Genomic DNA, 22,604 nt, shown 5'->3' on the forward strand with positions numbered 1-22,604 from the left:
AGAGTGAGACGTATGACCCTGGGATTGGTGGGGTCCCTGGCTCCCTGGCCCTGCTGGGGTTTGTTAACTGTCTTACACAGCTTCCATTCTCTAGAGGCATGTGAGGGGTCCGAAAGGTTGTAATAAAGGACTGTGTTTATGGGAACCCCTGTCCCTACATAGCACACTGCTGGGGCTTGTTCACAGCGACCCTAAATGCTGGAGTCTGGGATTTGCCCTAACACAGAAACCCATTTACTTCTCAGGTGTCATTCAGACAATTATTCCCAATAGCACTTTGCTTTTCTGAAGCATTAGGCTTGGAGTAACACACTTCTCTCTCTGCAGCTCAGTTTCTGGGCAGTTATCCTGCAGTGAAGCCAGCGGGTTGAATGACAGGAGTCACACATGTTTCTATAGCAGCAGTGTGATGTAATACACAGAGAATAATGTGGCCTAGCTGTAGAGCTGGTTAAAGACAGCTGTGAGCCAATAGAAAATAAAAACTTCTTTCTGCACAGTGCCGTACAGTTCACTGTATGGACGTGGGGTCCTGAAAAAAAAGAAACACACTCAACCGCATCCTCACCCATTCACTCACACTTACACATTAAATCTGTAACACATATAAGCATTCTATCCACTTACACAAACACACTCACATGCTGACACATTCACGCACGAACATACTTACACACGCTCTTACATTTTCACATCAGCGTGTTCACACATGCGGACATGCTCACACATTTTTCACACAGGAACATGCTGGTGCATTCACACATAGAGAGACTCATACACTTGCATTCACTCACACATGCTCATGCTCGCACATGGACATGCCTGCATATTTACTGAAAGAAATGTGCTCAAACACATACACACTCACCAATCACTCACACGTGAACAAGTTCACACAAATGAACATGCTCACACGTACGTGCATATTAACTCAGTCACACGCAAGACCATGCTCACACACTGGCAGACACAATAACATCCACTCACAAACTCACAGTCACTCGCACACAGACATGCTTACGTACACTCATACTCACACATCCACTCACACACATGAACACACTGATGCTGTCTCACACACATAAAATAATGCATTCATTCCCACTTGCACGTGAACATACACCTACAGGCTCACAGTCGTTCCCACACGAACACATTCACGCATTCAGTCCCCCATAGGAGCCCATCCTCACATTCATTCACACGAGTGAGCACACTCACATTAACATGCGTATATGCGCAAGCATGCTCACACATTCACTCACACCTAGATGCACTCATGTCCAATCACAGGACGCTCACACAGCCATGCAAACTAAGATGTTAACATTTTCACCAACATGAACATCTTCTCACACACAAAACTGCTCCTCCATTTGCTCACACCCGAACATGTTCATATGTTAATCCACACATGAATACAATCACGTAGTCACATTCATGAATGTACACATAGTAACACACATTTCAATACAATTACACATATTCGAACATGTTCGTTCACTCAGATACCCATATTCACGCATTCACTGAATGAGCATATTCACACTTTAACACACTCAAACACACAAAAACCTTACACATTTATTTACACAAAGGAAAATGTTCACATAACTGCACATCCTTATTTTCGATCACACACACAAAGCTGCTCAGACACTCATGAGCACAAGAAGACATTAACACCATCAAACAAACATATTGACGTATTCACTCCCACGGACTTGCTCACAGATTAATTCGCATATACAGACACACCCGCATACACTCACAACTTCACTTAACATTGTTCGTCGTGCTCACATACATGAACTTGCTTACACATTCAGCTGCACACAGGGAAAATAATTATACATTAATAGCTTCACACACACCAACTTGTTCGTACATTAATTTGTACATATGAACATGCTCCCTTACATGCACATGCTCACACACTCAGATATGAATGAACACACACATTCATTTAAACACAAACACAAACTTTCACACTTTCACATTAACATGCTCAAAACAGAAACGTGTTCAAACTTCCTTTTGCATATGTTCATGCTCAAACACACAAGTATACTCAGACATTCACCCACACGTGAACGTACTTAAACATTAACATTCCCAGACACACAAACGTGCTCACGTTATCTCACGAACAAGTGGACACTCCCACTTTCACTCACATTCGCACATAAACACACACACATTCTCATGGGCTTACATACGGACATGACTGCACACTCACACACACTCACTCCCTACCTCCACTCACACATTCACACATGGACATGCTCTCACATTTATTTAAAACACAACATGCGCACACACACACATCACGCACGCATGAACAAGTTCACACAGGTGAACACGTTCACATATTCACACAGCCTACACGCTCATAAACACACATGCTCTCACATTTATTTAAAAAACAACATTCACACTCACCCCAAAACCACTCATGCACAGACACGGCCACGATCACACTTTCACATATCGACAGGATCATATTCACTCACACAGTCTCTCACGCGCAAACTCACATATACTCACGCACTCACAGTTGCACATAGACATGCTCACATTATCACTTCCACACAAATGAACACACTTTTCATCACACACAAACATAATCACATTGACTCACACAACAGAACACACACATTAACATGCCCCTACACACAAGCATGTTTACATATTCATTAACACACACATGTTCCTATATTCACTTAAACTTGCACTTTGATAATATGCACACATATTTGTATATATATATATATATATTTATATGCTCACGCATTTACTGACACAAACTTTTTTGCACATTTACTCACACACAAATGTACAAAAACACATGTGCAAAGCATAAATTCACCTTCATGAACATACATGATAAGCTTACACATTCATGCAGACACAGGAACATGATCACAGATATATACTCACACAGTCATTTGCACACAAACATGAAGATATTTACATATGCAGACGGTGAACCTGCTCATAAACTCACAGGCACCCTCATTAACACAGTCATGTACATGCATCTGATCAACATTCACACATACACATACACTCATGTGTTGACTCAGAAATAGATGCACACATTAACAGGCTCACAAAAATGAACACGGTTCCACAGTCACTCACTGATGGACATGCTACCATCATGCACATGCTTACAAATTCACTCATACACGTGAACACACAGAAACACACAAACGCACATTAACACACTGACATATGAACAGGCTCCATTCACTCTTACACACAGACATGCTCACATACATCCACAAGTTACACGTTCACTCAAGTGAACCTGCTCACAGATTTACTCCCATTCCTAGACACGCTGACACATGCACACATTCGTTCCAGTACAGATATACTCAATTAACATGGTTAGGCATTCACTCACCCACCCGAGTATGCCTCACATACACTGTGTCACTCATACACTTACTTACGTGCATGAACCTACTTACCCATAAGATGTTCACACCCTCACATGCACAAACACTCAGTCGCCCACACAAACACGGTTGCAAATTCCTTCACCCGCATAGACATCCTTACATATAATCATTCGCACACACACATGAACATGCTCACATATACAAGTGTGATCACTATTCACTCACATCCACAGCGTATTCTTCACATGAACACATGAACACATTCACTGAGACATAAGGAATGCTCAGATACATGCACACAGCCAAAAATTCTCTAACATTGGAGCATATTCACTGACTCACGAGCATACTCCCAACTTTACTCATATGCATAGACACACTCATATATGATCATACCCACATTCACTCACACAAAATCCTCACGTGTCCACTAACCCGTGAACATGTTTGCAAAGTCATTCACATACAGACATTCCTATGTGCTGACAACAGTACACTCAGTTTCACTTATACGTGCATAGTAACATGCTCACAAACAGCAACACTTTCATGCATTCACTTGAACACAGATTTTCTCCAGTCATCACAAAGCTCACACCTTCACACACAGATACACTCAAACTCACAAGCATATTCTCATATTCACAAAAATACACTCACACGTTAACAAGCTTACCCAAATGAACAGTTACACATTCACTCACTCATGAAAACATGCTTACACATGCACTCCCTCAAACTTGCTCATTCACTCACACACACTCATATATGCTCACAGTCACGTACTCATACATTTCCCCACACACAGCACGTTCACAAACAGCATCATACTCATACTCTGACAAATGCATATGCTCACACTTACCATGAAGTTCACACATTTTACCCACACACATAGAGATGCTCAGATATACTCCCACACACACACTTGCACATTAACTCACAGCAACCTACTCCACTTTGACGTGCTCACAAACACACATTCACTCACACACACACGAGTATGCTAACATCCACGCACAGGCTCATGAATTCACTCATACATATGAGAAGTCCCATTTACTTCAACACACAAACTCATATTTTAATAGGCTCCCACGTTCGCTCTCACACCTGTGCTTATATACATGCGCAAGGTCACATTCACTTGCACGACCACGCTCACACACTCGTTTGCTTACAATAGCCGCTCACGTTTCACGAGAATGTGCTGACACACTCAGTCACAGTCACTTACACTTACATACTTACACTCATTCCCTCACATACACGCTAACATGCTCCCAACTAGGAATGTGCTCACACTCACCAAGAACCTCACACATTCACTCACATACACTCACAGATTCATTCATTCAAATACACTAATGGAGTTGACCCTTGAACGACACAGGGGTTAGGGGTGCTGACCCTCCACGTGCAGTTGAATACGTATAACGTATAGTCCGCCCTGTGTATATGAGGTTCCTCCGAATCCAGGGTTCTGCATCTGCGGATTCAAGTAATCGCATATCGTGTAGTACGGTGGTATTTGCTGTTGAAAAAATCTGCATATACGTGGATCTGCGCTGTTCAATCCCCTGTTGTTTAAGGGTCAGATGTACTTTTAAAATGTCAGACACGGGAATTCCCTGGCGATGTAGTGGTTAGGACTCGGCACTTTCACTGCCGTGGCCTGGGGTCAGTCCCTGGACGGGGAAGTGACATCCTGCAAGCCGTGCAGCATGGCCCCCCACCCCCCCAAAAAAATATCAGGCAAATAAACATGCGTACATTTTCACTCACACACACAAACATGCTCATATCCATGCACATGGTCACCTGTTCACTCCTGCATATGAAGATGCACAAACATTTACTTAATCACACAAATAAATTCCTATTAACACACTCATACTGTACTTGAAAAGGCTCACCCATTCATTCTCCAACACGGACATTGTTATGTAAAGTAGCCAAAGATGGCCTCTCTTTCCTTCTTCCAAGCAGGCTGGAACCCATTAGCTCAAAAGCCCGGCCGCACCAAACTCAATTTTTACACATTCATTTGCTTTGAATATATTCCAAGTAAGTAGATTTTAATCCATCCAGAGCTTGAGTGCTTTGCATGCCATGCAGAACTGCAGCCAACGCCTGTTAGCTATAGATAAGATCAAGCCTGTAGTTACGAAAGACCCCACACCACTGAGACCCCACACCACTGCTGGCCTTTGGTACTCTCCGATCCAGAGGCTCCCCATCATGCTACTGAGTGGTATCACCCAAACACACTAGTCCTCTCTCTGAGCCTGCTCTTCCCTGGCATTTCCCCCGCTTTTCTTTCCTGAGTGGTGCTCCCACACGGTAGCCTCTGGCAGTTCTCCTGTTGTTAAGACACTTCCCGTGCATGCAAAGCTGTGAAAGCTTCCTCCAGATAAAGGTCATCTTGTGCTACTGCCACTTTCTGGTGATACTTTAATCTTTGATCAGCCCCTAAATCCCTCGCACTCATTACTTGTGTTGATGAGGAAAGTGGAGGATTTGGGTGATAGTCAAGAAATCAATGTAGGGTCCACCCAGTCAGGAGGACTATCCATTGGCAGAACAATCCTGGACAGTCTTAAGTGGTTGGGACTCAAAATGTGGAACTCCCCCATGTCACTTTGGCATGGCGTTGCTCTGTGCTGTATTACACTTTATCTGTATTTATGGTGTCTCCCTGGGTGTCATTAGCCTGATCAAGCAGCAGCAGCAGTATTTGAGCCAACCCATGCCATTGTAACTGAGTTTTTGGGATCAGAGGCACTGGGCTCCCCACGAAAGATCAGCCCACCCAGCTGGGTCCCTCACTAGGCAGGTACTAGACGTTGTAAGACCTGTGGGCCCACATAGGAAAAGGGGAGGGGTGCGGGCCTCTGGACCAAGAGTGGGCTACCTCTGATCCCATAACAGGCTCCCTGTAGCTGGGCTGGTGATCTGGGGTGCTCTGAGGTGAGAGGACATCCTCATGGCCGGGGCGTGGCTATGGCAGGGAAATGAGTCAGTAAGTCAGAGGCGTCAGGCCGAGGCTGGTCTCTTAGGACATCTTTGTAAACAGCTAGCCTGTCTCTGCCGCTGTGTCACTCTGACCTGCTGTGGCAGATGGCATCTTTCTAGTCCCTTCCCCAAAGGATGTGGGCTAAAGCATTACTTAAAATGACTGACTGCACGGAAGTTAATATTCCAGCTGCTCCCAGGACTTGAAGGAGGTGGCTGTCTTTTTTGTTTTGTTTGTTTTTTTGGCTGCACGGCATGTGGGATATCAGTTCCCTGACCAGGGATCGAACCCGTGCCCACTGCAGTGGAAGCGCAGAGCCTTAACCACTGGACCGCCAGGGAAGTCCTGGAGGTGGCTGGCTTAATGAACACACGCTCCAAACCGCAAGACGTGTCGGGCTCTGTTCACTGTTGTTTTTGCTTGGAGCCTTAACGCCTTTGGAAGTCGAGACAAATTGGAGAACCCTGGGAAAAGAGGTCTGGTGCCCTCTAGAAGGAAAGGCAGTGCAATACCATCCTGACAGTTATTTATCCTCTGTTTTGTTGGTAACCACTCACAAAGTAATAAATTATTGACAGAAAAGACAAAGTAGGAGGGCTAAGGAGGTGAGGTGTGTTCTCAGTTGGAGGAGGAAACATATCCTTTCTCTCACCCATCCCTGAGACCCAGTCTCTCCTTAGGGACGTAGCCTAAGAGCCAAATGAAAAAAGGGCTCTCTGGCTGTATAGAATCTGCTGGACAGTGAGCTCCACCCAGCAGGGAATGTAATTAATCAATTGACTGCCGTAACATGGGATGCGAAAATGGTGTCCCTACTGAAGGATCTCACGCAATTAGTGCAGAAGCCAGGAATGGTCCCAGAGGAGGCCTTGGAGAGAGATAGGTAGGTAAGTAGGTAGATACTTTGTTGATGTGGATTTTTATTTCTTAGAATGCTGCCCACCCTACGTTAGGCCTCATAGTGATCCTGGGCAAACTCTTAAAGGAAAGCCATTAGCCTCCAACAGCTGGGGATGTTGGGATGGGCTTAACAGGCGACAGATGGCATGCAGCGTGGTGATTTGCCAAGTCTCGAGGAGGCTGAATTTAGTCCTGAGTCGACCAAGTTGTTCCTCAGGGGGCGCTCGTGAAAAGTGTAAGTCCTCTTTCCAGGCAGTGATGGCTCATGCTGAGACAATTCAAGAGGACATAGCTGCCCTGGATTTAACAGAAACTCATGAAAGACAAACTCAAAGTCAAGTGCTGCCTGTTAACAATACCCCACCTGGCCTAAATCAAAATTACTACCCATAGAGGGATTGCCCCCTTCCTCGGTCAAATAAACCACTTAAAACCAGGCCACTCTTAAGCGTGAACCCTGAAATGAACAAGAGAGGTTGGTTGTATTGGACCCTAAGGAACAAGGAGCCCAGAGATATTAGATGATCTCTGGTAAATCTGTGGAGCAATTAAAATATTTACTAAAGTTAGATTGCTACCTGGCCAGGCTTTTCCTTCAGAGACAAGCTTACCTTCCACGTCTGCCCCTGACCTCTGCCAGTGGCAAGGACCTGCTCCCACATCAGGACCCATTGGTCTCAAAGCAGGCCTCTTCTGGCCGACAGTAGCCCTTTTACTACGTAAACTGTAAAATATTAACAACACTGGCTGGCTCTGGTGGACACAGGTGTCCAAAGCTCCCTAATCCCAGGAAGCACTCATACTTTAAAGCCCCGCCCCCCCACCCCCCCACCAGGAGATGACGGGCTTTGGAGGAGAATTAATTGAAGGGATAATTATCTGCTTAGCTTTTTCTTTTAACTTTTTGTGTGGCATGCGGGATTTTAGTTCCCCAGCCAGGGATCGAACCCACGGCCCCCGCAGTGGACGTGCAGAGTCGACCGCTGGACCGCCAGGGAAGTCCCATCTGCTTAGCTTTTAATATGGGCTTAGTTTTGCTAAAAGACGCTTCTGTGCTGGTCGTTCTCTGAGACTCTTTTCCCTTTATTGGAATGGGCTTCCTCAGTCAGCAGGTGACCTCGTGAAACAAGCCTAAGGTTTTGATGCCACTGGTGGGCACTGGCCAGTTCACCTTCCTCTACCCGTGTAAGAGGTACTGACTAAAAGGAAAGCACTGAAGGATTATGGCCTGTCCTAGCTGACTTACTTAAAGAAAGGATATGGATTCCCACCTTTGAGTTCGGTGGTATGGCCTGTGCTTAAAGCCACTACTAATGAGTACAGGCTATCTGTAGACTAGAGAGAGTTAAACAAGGCTGCTCCCTGTATTAGAGCCCCTCTACTATATATTGTTCCCTTAATGAATGACATTCAGAATAACCCTGGTAAATGGTTCAGAGTCATAGACTGGGCTCACATGTTCTCTTTGTTAAATATCACAATTTGCCTTCCCCTTTGAGGATCAACAGTACACCTTTTTCCCAGTGACCTGTGGGGTACATGAATGCGCCCGTGATTGCCCATGGGATTTGCAGTCGGGACCTAGATGCCTGCTCGGCACGAGCCACGTCCTGCAGAGACTCAGCTCTGGCATTGTGTCGACGACATCCTCGTCACTGGACCTGGCCAAGACTCTGTGTCACACACCACCACAACTGTGAGTGAACACCTCCCTGAGAGGGGATGGGCAATTGCCCGCCATAAGGTACAAGGCACCTCCTAGTTTGTTAAATTTCTGGGCTATGTTTGAAACTCAAAAGGGTAAACTAGTCCCAACTGGGTAAAGGAAAAGCTCCTAGTGCTCCAGCCAGCCTCCCAGATTGGTAAAGGAGGCCCAACATTTGGTAGGCATGCTTGGATTCTGGTGCCAACCTCAAATATTTGCTGGCGCCCATCGATGGAGCCCCCCATAGGACCTCCGCTTTTCAGTGGGGACCTGAGCCACCACAGGCACTAGGTAAACTAAAGAAGGCTATCATTTCAGCTCTCCCACTAGTGCTCTGAGGGCAGGACTTACAATTGGAAGTTCCGGCCACCCTAACGTTCACTTACGGGAGCCACTGGACCAAATGTCCGTGGGCTTTTGGCACACGTGACTCCCAGACTCAGTCCCAAGGTATTGGCCAGTGGAGAGGCAACTTGTGGAGGTACACTGAGCCCTTACTGAAACTGAAGGCTTTACTGGAGCAGAGCCAGTTACGCTGTGGATTGAGATTCCTGTTATGTCCTGGGTAATAGCAGAAGCTCCCCGCAGAGCAACTGAGGCCTCTACTCAAATGATAATGGGATCTACTGGATTGAGCTAAACCTGGCCCTACTAGAGTGCTGCAACTCCATGAGAAAATCACCACATACCCTGCCACTGAAGTTAATTTACCGTAACCTCCCGGCCTTCTATACAGGCCTTCCATTAGTGTATCCATGCAAGGCACAGGCCTCTCCTCATATTATTGAGGGCTTGACAAAATAGCTTTTACAGCCCTTGGGACTGCCGCACAAGTTATACCGTCAGACCAAGGTTCCCACATCACTGTAAAGCAAACCAGCAATGGGCATTACAAGAAAACATTGCTTGGGTTTGTCACCTATCCTATCATCTTCCAGTAGCAGGGATCCTGGAAAGACATAATGAACTTTTTTTTTTAAATGACCGCGTAGCAACATATGATTATGGAAATCGATTTGGGTCCCAGATGATAGGGGTTTTGGTTTTTTTTTTTAAGCTTTTAATTAATTAATTTATTTATTTATTTTTATTTTTTTGGCTGTGTTGGGTCTTCGTTTCTGTGCGAGGGCTTTCTCTAGTTGCGGCGAGCGGGGGCCGCTCTTCATCGCGGTGCGTGGGCCTCTCACTGTCGCGGCCTCTCTTGTTTGCGGAGCAGAAGCTTCAGACACGCAGGCTCAGTAGTTGTGGCGCACGGGCCTAGTTGCTCCGCGGCATGTGGGATCTTCCCAGACCAGGGCTCGAACCCGTGTCCCCTGCATTGGCAGGCAGGCTCTCAACCACTGCGCCACCAGGGAAGCCCCATGATGAACTTTTAAATCAAGGGCTGTTGAGAGAACTTGGAGGGCAGTGGTCCTTCAAGTGGTCAGAAATACTGCCCACGGTCCAGATTATATTAAGTTCCTACCCCTCTGGCATAGCTACACCATATTTAAATTCACAACAAATGACGAGACCACCAGCAGAGACATTTCTGTCTCTGCTGGTGTACACATCCACAGCAGACACAACCCAGTTGTCAGTTTTCACAGACATGGGAGCCCAGGCGTTGCCATGCACCGAAAAGAAACTTTCACCTGGTACTTTCATCTTTCCTTTCTCCCTCATAGAAAACCCGGAGCTTAGCCACTTCCTTCTTGATCCTGATGAGAACCTGACGTGGACCAGTGATTCTGAAACCATCCTTAGCCTGTGTTCATTCGTCATCCAGTATAAGCCAAGCAAACTACCCGCCAATTTCTGGAGAAAGAGGTGTCCTTATCTGCCATCCATGTACTTTGCTCCAGTAAAGGCACTGTGGAGCCCAGGAGGTGGAACGAAACCTCTCCCAGACCAGGTAACCCCATGTGAACAATACCCAGGGACAATCAGGTCCCCTACTGATGGCTACAGGTGACCTCCAACCTTAATCCCTACCCTGTTTGTATGCCCCTTCTTACCTGAGGAGTTACTGCCCTTGCCAGTGTTGGCTGTATGTCTATTGGTGGTTCACCCAGCCCTAGTAATCCACACACTACTGTTGACAGGGTCTGTTGGAAACAGTATACCACATGCACACAACAGGGAGTCTTACAACATAGGTCAGATTGGGGACAATGGGAGCCACGCTGTTGGCTATTCAGGTCGGTCAATCCTACTGACATGACCACAGATACCAACACTGAGGCTAGCGACCTTCTCATGTCTCTTCTACTACTAGCAACACCCATCCTGGCTAAAAGCTAGACTCTTTAGATAACACTTATGACTCGTAGATGCCTTCTAAACCCTCAGGGCCAACTTTCACCTGAAATCAGAAGAAACCCAATGTTATGAAGTAGTGCCATTAACCAAATAGAGCCACTGTCTCTTGAGTCTTATTTAAGGCGTGCCCAGGGATAGTATGCACCCAGTAGTACAGCCAGCATGCTTGTGATCAGTGTAATCATATTAAAAATGCTGTAATGCAGAGCCATACCGACAAACTCTATGGGGTTACAATTAGATAAAATTATAGCTCTTACTAATCCCTGGCATAATGATGCGTGTAAACGCTGCCAAAAACGTATACCTTAACAACGATTGGTCTCTTTTCTTAGTAGTTATAACGATTTCTCTCTCTCTAGTACAAGTCCCATGTATTGAAGTTTGCACTAAAAGAAATTAAGTGACCAAGGGCAAGTTATCATGAATTTTCCCCCGGTTGGGAAGTCATATTTTATACACACACACACACACACACACACACACACACACACACACACACACGGAAAGGAATGTATACAACATAATACCCAGGACAAGGCATGCCTAAAAAGTCAGGAGCTTCATCCAGTTTGGGAATTCTTTCCTAACCTAACCTTCTTACAATACCAACTTCAAGATTTACATCACACTCAGTGGGACTGGGTTCTTCAACAGCTGCAACACTTGCTGCCCACAGTAACCAATCATAGCTTTTGGGTGTGACAGCAAAGACAGTTCTCATGAAAACATATTTGATCCCATGGAGAAATCTAACCAGTCTCTACGTGGGAGTTTTTCCATCCAAATTGACAGCTATTTGCTTATAACAATTACAAAATTTGTCAGGTTTACCAAGACCATCGTTAGTAAGCACTTGGGAAAGACTTGAGGGAAATTGCATCCCAATGTTACTCTTCTGGGGGATCTTAAAACATACACATCACATCTTACAGACCAATAATGAGAAGCCCAGTAGCAAAGGTAATCTGGGAGGAAATCTATTGGTATCGTTACATGACCACCTCCCAAGAGGCCACCTCTCTGAGGCTGTTAAAGCTATACAAACAGCTGCCCAAGAAAAATTTCCCCTAGAATGGAAGCAGTGGAACAGGTAGTCCTGCACTGAAGTACAGCAGCCTTGTGATAAACAGGGAAAGAAATGGGCCAAATGTACAATCTGTTTTTGAGATCACTTGGCCCACCCGGCTGTTTGTTACTAGTAGTTGGCAGGAAACTCAAGCAACAATAACACCACTCTGAGCAAGAAAGCACATACATACAATTGCCCACCAAAACAAACCTGCATGTTGCCTTAGTCACAGCAATGTATAAGATGGCAAATTTAAGCACATTCTGCTTACACAGTCATTTATTCACACAAATTTGGTCACATATTCACTCAATAGAATGAAGATGCCCACACATTCGCTCACACACACACGCACACTCAAGTATGCTCACATGTAAGACTCACACATTCACTCACATGCACACATTGAACACAACTCACAAACAGGCATGCTCACATATTCACTTACCCACAAACATGCTCACACACCATGAAGTTCACACCTTCACTCATGCATATGGATACACTCAGATAACTTCATACACACTCACATGTTCACTCATTCAAATGTAATCAAACATTAACAAGCTTACGCAATCAAACGAGCTTAAAGATTCACATGCACATGCTCACACACTCACTCACAGGTTTACTAGCACTTGTAGATACCCTGGTATACGAACATGTATCTACATGTTCAGGCACCCAGATATATTTGAAATACCATGTTCACATACATGACAGTGCTTATGAATTCACTTGCACACATGAATATGATCGCATACACAAGATCACTCACGTTCCTTCACAGGCATCAACACACTGACACATTCACTCCCACACAATGGCATACTTGATGTTAATGGGCTCACACAGTCAACAGTCTTACACACTGGCACACTTGTATTTGCTTACATGGACACACCCACATATTCACTTATGCACGCACATTTGCCTGCTCACAAGCAAAAATACCCACATATTCACTCACACACAGATATGCTCTCACTTTATCATGCTGCTGGCAGTCAATCATCTGTGAATGTCTTTACACATTTATTCACCTACAAACACACTCAATACCTCATACACATGAACACGCTCACACAGTCACCCACAGATGAACACCCTCAGATAAGGACATGCGTATATATTTATTCACTCTTAACGTCAAACAAATTTACTCTCGCACAGAGACAATCTCACATGTACTCACAAACACGTGCTGATGCTCATCAACAGTCACACGTATGAACTTGATCACACACACAGTCATACTCAATATGTAAATATACTTACGTGTTAAGTCCCCAGAGTACCTGGTCCCACATATGAACATGCTCCCACATTCCCGACAGAAATTATTATCCCACATACGACACACTCAAAATTCTATAACCTGTTCTAAGTTTCTGGGTCTCTGCCAACCCTATTTTGCCTTTCCAGCTGGCTCACTATTAAGCTGGGCCTGTAGAGATTTCCTGAGAGAGACAAGAGGTCTGAAGGAAGGAGAATCTACTATGTCTTCTCTCTGTTCCTGTTCCTCTCTGTATCACCCCACTAAAGGTAAGAATAGTCTTTCAAATGAATTTTTTTAAGTTATTTATTTTGTTTTTATTTATTTATTATTTTTGGCTGCATTGGGTCTTCGTTGCTGTGCATGGACTTTCTCTAGTTGCGGCGAGCGGGGACTACTCTTCGTTGCGGTGCGTGGGCATCTCATTGCGGTGGCTTCTCTTGTTGCGCAGCATGGGCTCTAGACGCACGGGGTTCAGTAGTTGTAGCACACGGGCTCAGTAGTTGCGGCTCGCAGGCTCTAGAGCGCAGGCTCAGCAGTTGTGGCGCGCAGGCTTAGTTGCTCCGCAGCATGTGGGATCTTCCTGGACCAGGGCTCGAACCCATGTCCCCTGCGTTGGCAGGTGGATTCTTAACCACTGTGCCATCAGGGAAGCCCTCAGATGAATTCTTAAGAAGAATTCTTTTATATGTCTTTTATATATATATATGATATGTTCTTGATCCTTTCATCTGCCCAAAACACTTAGGTTGTCTCCATTCCTTGGCTATTGTGAATAATGCTGCAATGAGCATAAGAGAGCAGAGCAGAAAGCACCTCCTTTGGATCTGTTTTCAGGAGTGGGATTGCTGGCTGATCTGCTAGTTCTATTTTCAATCTTTTGAGGAACCTCCATACAGTTGTCCATAGTGGCTGCACCATTTTACTTTCCCACCAACAGGGCACGAGGGTTCCTTTTTTACCACACTCTTGCCAACACTTGCTATCTCTTGTCCTTTTGATAATAGCCATCCTAATAGGTGTAATGTCTTAATTACAGCTTTGATTTGCATTTTCCTGATGGTTAGTTATCTTGAACACCTTTTCATATACCTATTAGCCAGTTGTATGTCTTCTTTGGAAAAATGTATATTTGGACCGTGTGCCCTTTTATTAATTATTTGTTGGTTTTGTGTTTTTTTTTTTTTTTTTGCTGTTGAGTTGATTGAATTCCTTATATATTTTGCATATTATCCCCTCAACAGATAACATGATTTGCAAATATTTTCTTCTGCTTCATAGGTCAGTTGCCTTTTCCTTTTGTTGATTGTTTCCTTTGCTGTGCAGAAGCTTTTTAGTTTGATGTAGTCCACTTGTTTATTTTTGTATTTGTTGCCTTTGTTTTGGTGTCAATTCAAAAAAAAAACATTGCCATAACCTATGTCAAGGAGCTTACCCCTGTGTTTTCCTCTAGGAGTTTTACAGATTCAGGCCTTACGTTTAAGTCTTTAATCCATTTGGAGTTCATTTTGGGGTATGGTGTAAGATAAGGGTCCAATATAGTATCTTTGCATGTGGATATCCAGTTTTCCCAGCACCATTTATTGAAGAGACTCTCCTGTCCTCGTTGTGTGTTCTTGTCAAATAGTTGAGCGTATATGTGAGGGTTTATTTCTGGGCTCTATATTTTGTTCCGTTGGTCTATGTATACATCTGTTCTTATGCCAATACCATGCTGTTTTGATTACTATACCTTTGTAAAATAATGAAATCAGGAAGCATGATGCCTCCAGGTTTAGGTTTGTTATTTGGGGGGTGGTTCATCAAAGGGTACAAATGATCAGTTATAAGATAAATACATTCTAGGGATCTAATGTACGGCATGCTGATATAATTTAAGATATTGTGTGGTATGCTGGAGACTTGCTGAGACGGTAGATCTTAGTTTTATCCCACACACCACCCCCAAAAAACCTTTAGCTATGTGAGGTGATAGATGTATTAATCGGTTTCACCGTGGTAATCATTTAACAATGTATACATACATCAAGCATCACACTGTTCACCGTGAATATAGAAATTTTATTTGTAAATTATACTTCCATAAAGTTGGAGGGGATGGGAGGAATGTGTGTCCTGTTCACATGGAAAAAATTAATTACTCTAAACTGTCAGAGGTAAAGCACAGGATTTGGGTTACTAGAAGAATACATTTTAAGTCAACTGTCTTCAATAAACTCAATGAGCGAAAGGAAACAATGATCAAAGAACTAGGAAACAATGAGAAAGATGTATCACAAAGAGACAGATATTATAAATAGGGACAAAATAAAAGTTCTTCAGCTGCAAAGCACAGTAAGTGAAATGAAAAATTAATAAAAGATGTCCAACAGCAAATTTGACCAGGAGAAAAAGAATCAGCGAGTTTTAAAAGGTTAGTTGAAATATCCAGTCTCTGGAAAGGAAAAGAGGAGCAGAAAAGCAAAGAATGAAGAATAATGAGCACAGCCTATGAGACTTATGTGCATCAGCAAGCTCACCAATGTACACATAATGACAGTTGCAGAGGCAGAGGACAGAGAGAAAGGGGTAGGAAATCATTGAAGAAATGATGCCTGAAAACCTCCAAACTCGGAGTAAAGACATGAATCTACACACCCAAGAAGTTCCACAAACTCCAAGCAGGATAAAATCAGAGATCCCCACCTAGGCACACCATGATCAAGTTATCAAAAGTCAAAGACAAAGAGTGAACCTTGAAAACAGCAATAGAAACAACTCCTCACCTACAAGTAATCCTCAGTAAGATTTGTGCCCATTTCTCTACAGAAACCATAGAGGACAGCTGGCATTGGAATGACATATTAAAAGCGTAGAACAAATGAACAAAAATACCCTTTCAACCAAGAATTCTATATGTGGGGAAAACGAAGGGGAGTTAAAGACATTCCAAGACAAACAAAAACTGAGAGAGTACATAGCTAGTAAGCTTGCCCTACAGAAAGTACTAAAAGGAGTCCTTCAGGCTGAATTGAAATAATGCTGGGCACCTATCTGAAGCAATATGAAGAAATAAACCACAAAGGCCAAGGTAACTACACAGGTAAACGCAAAAGCCAGTATTGCTGCACTTTTGGTTTGTATCTCCTCTTTTTGTTCTCATATATGATTGAAAATACAAATGTATAAAGCATTAACTATAAATCTCTGTTAATGGGCACCAAATATACAAACATGCCACGTGTCACCATAATTAAATAAAGAAATGTGGCAGAGCTGGGCAAAAGCAGAGGTTTTGAATACTATTGCAACTATCTCCGTATTAATACAAACTTGATTATTATAAAGTTAAGATATTAATTGTAACTCCCAGTGTAACCACCGACACTGCCCCCACAAAAAGCTCCAGCACTATAAAAAAACTAAAAACGCTACAGAGAAAGGAGTGATAAAGAATCACTTTGTACACTAGCAAAATGAAATTAATAACAGAAAAATACAGTAATTGAGGAGTGAAGGAACAAAAAAAGGCTGGCATGTGGAAAATAAATAGGAAAAGGTCAGGAAAAGTCTTTCCCTGTCAGTAATCAATACAATAACCATAGATAAAACTGTTCAACGAAAAGACAGCACAAGTGAGTGAACTTCAGGCCGTCAGTCACCTTAGCGCTGGATGCTCTGGCCAACAGTTAGCCCCGTCTGCACATTTTCATAGACAGTCAGGCCATTGTCGTCGGTCTGGCTGTCTGGTCCGGCCCATGGCAGCAACGACGTTTCCTTGTGTAAAACTGTCCCCTTTGGGGTAAAGAGCCCTGGGAATCTCTTGGCCCACAGACTCCCAAATTATAAATCCAGGTCACACGTGTCTCTATATATACTAAAGCCACTATGCAGGGCTTTGCCAAGACCCTCCTTCTTGGCTTTGGAGTTCCGGGCCTTATTGATGGTGACCGAGGCATGCATTTTACTTCTCAGGATACACAACGCTGGGCTCTTGAACGGCATTCAGTGGACCTTTTGCCTCCCTACCCGGCCTTAGGCTGCAGGACTCAGAGTTCCAGAGTGGCTTACTTCCACAAGTTCAAATTCCATTACAGGAAAATGGCACGTTTCAGTCGCCAGTCACACGCCAGAGGTGAATTGTAGTATAGCGTCTGACTGCATCCTTTGATGTTTGACTGCTGAGGGCTTTTAAACGTCAACCCTCCCTCTTCCCCAATGCCCCACACTCTCTCCTTTGGCGCGGTTGTAGGGTGGAGGGGAGGAGGAGTGGGCGTCAAACTACACTAGCTACTGCCAGCACAAGGGAACTGTCATGCTGGCCCCATCCACGAATCACAGTAGAACTCCCAAAGCAATTTCGTCCTTTCCTGACTCTCTCAAGTCTTTTTTGGAGCAGCTTGAAAAGGCTACCCTGCTCTCCCCCCAGAAGCCTCCTCATGTAAGGAATACACTTTGCATCGCGTCTCGGTAGTGTGTGTGTGTGTGTGTGTGTGTGTGTGTGTGTGTGTGTGTGTGTGTGTGGTGTCACCAGTCTTGATTGACCTTTGAACCCAACTTGGGGTAGGGGTCCATACTGACTCAGGATGGCAACAACAGCTCTTCTCGCCAACCTTCCCAGGAGCGCAGTGCAGAATGTGTGCTTCCCATCCGTGAAACCTTAGGGTCTGTCAAATTAGATGTCCTGGATCCCAAGGCGGTGTGCTTACTGGAAGTAAGGGACATGGCTTATGTTCTCCTGAACGTGAAGTTACAGCTAACACCCACTCTTGCTTCTGTGCCCAGCGACAATAGTAAGTGGGATTAGCATAAAATAGTTGTCGATTTCTTCCTCGTTTTAAGCATTCGTTACCCTTGACCACTCGGCTAAGTGGGGCTGAGTACAACAAAAAGTCTCGGACTGTTGACCGAGAAATCATTCTAGGAAGCCTGTCCTGTTAACGTGTGCCGTGCTGTATTAGTCTGCTCAGGCTGCCCTAATAAAATGCCATAGGCTGGGCGGCTTAAACAAGACATTGGTTTATTTCCTACAGTTCTGGAGGCGAGGAAGCCCAAGGTCAGGGTGCCAGCATGGTGGAGTTCTTGGTGAGGGCCCTCGTTTTGGCTTGAAGATAGCTGCCTTCTTCCTGTGGCTTCACGTTGGGGTGGTGGGCGGAGAGCACCATCTATGGTCTCTTCCTGTAAGGGCAGTAATCCCAACGTGTGGACCACAGCCTCCTGACCTTACCGAAACTGAATGACCTACCAAAGACCCAGTCTCCAAATACCATCTCCTGGGGGCGGGGTGGGGTGGGGGACGGGCTTCATCGTATGAATTGGGGAGGCAGGGGATGTACACACTCCAGTGCAGAGCATGTGCTCAGCCCAGTCTTTGAAAGAAGTATCTCTCTCTGTCTCTGTCTCTGTCTCTGTGTCTCTCTCTTCTCTCTCTCTCTCTCTGTCTCTGTCTCTGTCTCTGTGTCTCTCTCTTCTCTCTCTCTCTCTCTGCCTTCATTTCTTGGAGGCTGGAAATGAATTGGGGAGCCCTGATGAAACACTGTCCGGCTCCTGTCTTTACTGCTTTCTCTCCACTCTCCATTCTCACTGCATCCATATCGACTTTGTATGTCCTTTTCTAAGTAGCTTTTACAGCATTAAAACCTCCAAATTCTCTTGCTCTCTCTTGTGGGAGGTTTTAAGCGTTGCTGAGATTTGATCTATACACCTTCTCTCTCTCTCGTTTTTGAACTAAGTGTGTCTCAGTCAGCGTGAGCTGCCCCAGGGTGGCAAATGGGGAACACATGCAGGTTCTCATACCCCAGGGCGCCGCCCTATAGGGACACTGTAGCTTTGCTCTTGCAGTGGTGGAATGAAAAGGAAGGGATTCCTGTGGGCTCACCGAGGCTCAGGGTGAGCTGGGCCTTTAAGGCTTCCAGGGAAGCTGAAGACCTTGGTCACTCATTGGACGGCGGTGCTGTCAATCCTTGGCTGCTGGCAAATGAGCTTAGAGCCGGCGCTGGAGGACGTGGCCCTTGGTTGACCCTTCCAAGGTCCGCCTCCCGTCGCCAGCCAGTCAGGCTCTTTCCCGCCCTGTGCGCAGCGGCCTCGGCGCAGTCTCGGTGGGGCGCTCCACAGGCCGGCGGTCTGCCCTTCCCGTGGCGGGGCCCCCAGAGGCATCTTGGCAGACCCTTGTCCCCTGTGCAGCCGGCTTCTCTGTAACCCCCACCCCGTGCCGGAGGCCCCGCTGCCAACATCATCCCCTCCCTCAGCGATACTCAGCCCGGCGGCCGCCATCTTCCCCGCGATCTTCACTGCAGCCCGATCCGTGTGTGGCGCGTCCCTCCTGCCATGTCTGCCACAGAGGAGCGAGGGCCGATCCCAGGTGGCCAGGCCGGAGCTGGTGGCGGGGCGGGTGGCGACCCCAGTCCCCTCGGGGTCCGCGCATCCCCTTCGGGAGGGATGGATGGAGCCGAGGGGGCCGCGGCCCTTCTGGCCTCCCTGGGGCTCTCCAGAGCCCTTCACGGGGAGGATGGTGGGCAGGAGGCCGCCCAGGCCGCAGTGGAAGAAGACTGGGATGTAGAGCTGGTGGAGGAGGAGGAGGAGGAGGAGGAGGAGGAGGAGGAGGAGGAGGAGGAGGAGGAGGAGGAGACGGAGGAGGAGGAGGAGGAGGTACATTTTGAATTAGAGATCGAGGACCAGGAGGAGGATGAGTATCAGTCAGAAGAGGGAGACGAAACTGAGGAAGAGGTCGAGGAGGAGGAAGAGACAGAAGAGGAGGACGAGAATGGGCTCGAGGGCGCGGGAGTGGTCGCGGGCCACGGGCCCCCCACGGCGCAGTTTCAGTCCCTGTTCCGGGATCTGGTCCATTGCCGTGTGCACCACAGCCACTACAACGACCGTGTCCTGGTCGGGCCCCACGCTGGCCGCGTGATGGTCAGGCGCCGCTCCCGACGGCCCTCGGACCCTGCAGAGGATGCCGCGCCTCCTCAGGAGCAGGAAGGCCTGGGAGAGGCAGGTGAGGTCTGGCGGGGCGAGTACCAGGCAGAGGGCACCCCGCCCTGGGAGCCGCAGGAACCTGCAGAGGGGGCGGCATCCCAGAAGGCAGAGGAACCGGCGGCGGAGGCCGAGTTCTGGGCGGACGAGGTCCTGGCTGATGCCTCCGAGTCCTGGGAGGCTGGGGCGTGTGGACCTGACGACGGGGCCGAGGCTGGCGAGGGGCGGCCCAGTCCCCAGGCCCTCGCAGCCCCTGCTGGGGCATCGGCCTGAAAGGCAGGCCGCGCTCAGCGCTGGCCTCTGGCGGTTAAGCAGCGGGTCAAAGCTCTCAAAAACCTTCAGGCACGATATGCACAAGTAGAAGCCCAATTCTCTAAAGACCTTTATGATCTTGAGAAAAAGTATGCTGCTTTCTACCAACCTAGGGGCAAACAAATGGCATACCTCACTTTTGGTTGACGGGCTTCTACAAATGCAAAGATTCCCAGTAGGATGACCTGAGAAAATGATGAAATGGCACAGGGGCACTTTTCAGTGGTTGAGGAATCAGTGAGCTTCGCGGTAGAACTTGTCTTTAAATTGGGTGAACATTTTCCAGTGACGTTCTGGCAGAAACATACAAAAATGCTCTGAGAATCAAATGATTTCGATCCCTTCTCCAAAGGGCCAGAAATAATCAGCAGCACAGTCTGTGAGATCTACTGGAAAGAGGGGGAAAATGTTGTGAAAACTGTCAAGCAGCAGAAGTGTGAGGCCCATGGAAGTGTTGTATCAACCAGTAGGAACATGGCCAGCTCTTCTTTTTATTTATTGATTTATTTATTTATTTATTTTTTGACATATTTCTCTTCTCCAGAACCTCCTGAGGGCAGAGAACTAGGTTCTGCTGCTGATTTTAAATCGGGAAATGCTTCCCACCACCTTGTGATGCCAAAGTCCGTATCATTCGACACTAAAGAAGAGAGTGCACATCAGTATGAAAATGCTGAGGAAGAGAAAGAGGATGGAAATGAAAAAGCAGAAGAAGGACCCAAAGTGGATACGGTCTCAGCAGAGGGCAGCTCTGGAGAATACAGGTATTATTGTATAGTGCAACCATTCCTGACATATACCTGTTACTAACAGCTTTATGTTTTGTTTTGTTTTGTTTACATACTTAATTTATTTTTGGTTTATTTTTTTAACATCTTTATTGGAGTATAATTGCTTTACAGCGGTGTGTTAGTTTCTGCTTTATAACAAAGTCAATCAGCTATACGTATACCTATATCCCCATATCTCCTCCGTCTTGCGTCTCCCTCCCATCCTCCCTATCCCACCCCTCTAGGTGGTCACAGAGCTCCGAGCTGATCTCCCTGTGCTATGCAGCTGCTTCCCACTAGCTATCTATCGTGTTTTAATTTTTTTTTGTAAAGTAAATAAGAAAAAATTGTTGAAATTTAGTTTTGGAAAAACGGTTTAATGTTACTAATGGACTTGTATTCTAGATGATATAGAAGGAAGTGTGTTCTGAAAAGTATTTCATTTGCAGCCGCAAGTCCTTTGTCCTGTAGCTTTAAGACTACTACAGATGGGAAATTTATCAGACCTGGAAATAGAGACCTATATGTTTTTAGAGGTCTAAAATATAGAGACCTATAGTTTTAGAGAATGGTCACCAGAAGAAGCAGCTAAAGCGAGTAAGCTGTGCACTAGCTGTACCTTCATCCCCTGGCCACAGAAATGGAGTCTCTTGGAATAACAATGCCTTTGAGAAGGTGACTCCTTACAAAGTAGTAAAAAGTTAAGGATTTCACATAAGACTGCATTTCATGAGTAGTTCACAAATATTAGTTCGACTGAGATTTTTTATTCAAAAGAAAAGAAAATTAGCCATAGTAAGATTATTGGCTATCCCTGAGTCGGTAATTCAATCTTAGTTTCTCCTTCCTCTACCCATTCGTCTTTTCCTTTCTCTGTCTCATCTCTCTCTC

The 22,604-nt window shown here is 45.7% G+C and overlaps 1 protein-coding gene and 1 long non-coding RNA gene across 3 annotated transcripts in view; both read left to right on the plus strand.

Annotated features, from left to right (window-relative positions):
* LOC309653791 (uncharacterized protein) overlaps window positions 1–22,604 on the plus strand; it is a 36,400-nt gene that overhangs the window by 12,596 nt on the left and 1,200 nt on the right. Inside the window, exons 2-3 of one of the 2 annotated variants that reach the window (XM_082478588.1) lie at window positions 19,908–20,653; window positions 21,488–21,707. In XM_082478588.1, the coding sequence (XP_082334714.1) occupies window positions 19,908–20,653; window positions 21,488–21,707 (966 nt within the window). Of the gene's footprint in view, window positions 1–19,907; window positions 21,708–22,604 lie in introns of those variants that run through there. The other variant, XM_082478587.1, reaches the window with a different exon arrangement.
* LOC309653792 lies at window positions 13,863–16,541 on the plus strand. Its single transcript, XR_014259488.1, has 2 exons — window positions 13,863–13,949; window positions 16,489–16,541. It is a non-coding gene; the product is annotated as an uncharacterized lncRNA (long non-coding RNA).

This window comes from Balaenoptera physalus (assembly GCF_965194825.1).
Source record: "Balaenoptera physalus genome assembly, contig: HAP1_SCAFFOLD_1164, whole genome shotgun sequence".
Classification (NCBI taxonomy): domain Eukaryota; kingdom Metazoa; phylum Chordata; class Mammalia; order Artiodactyla; family Balaenopteridae; genus Balaenoptera; species Balaenoptera physalus.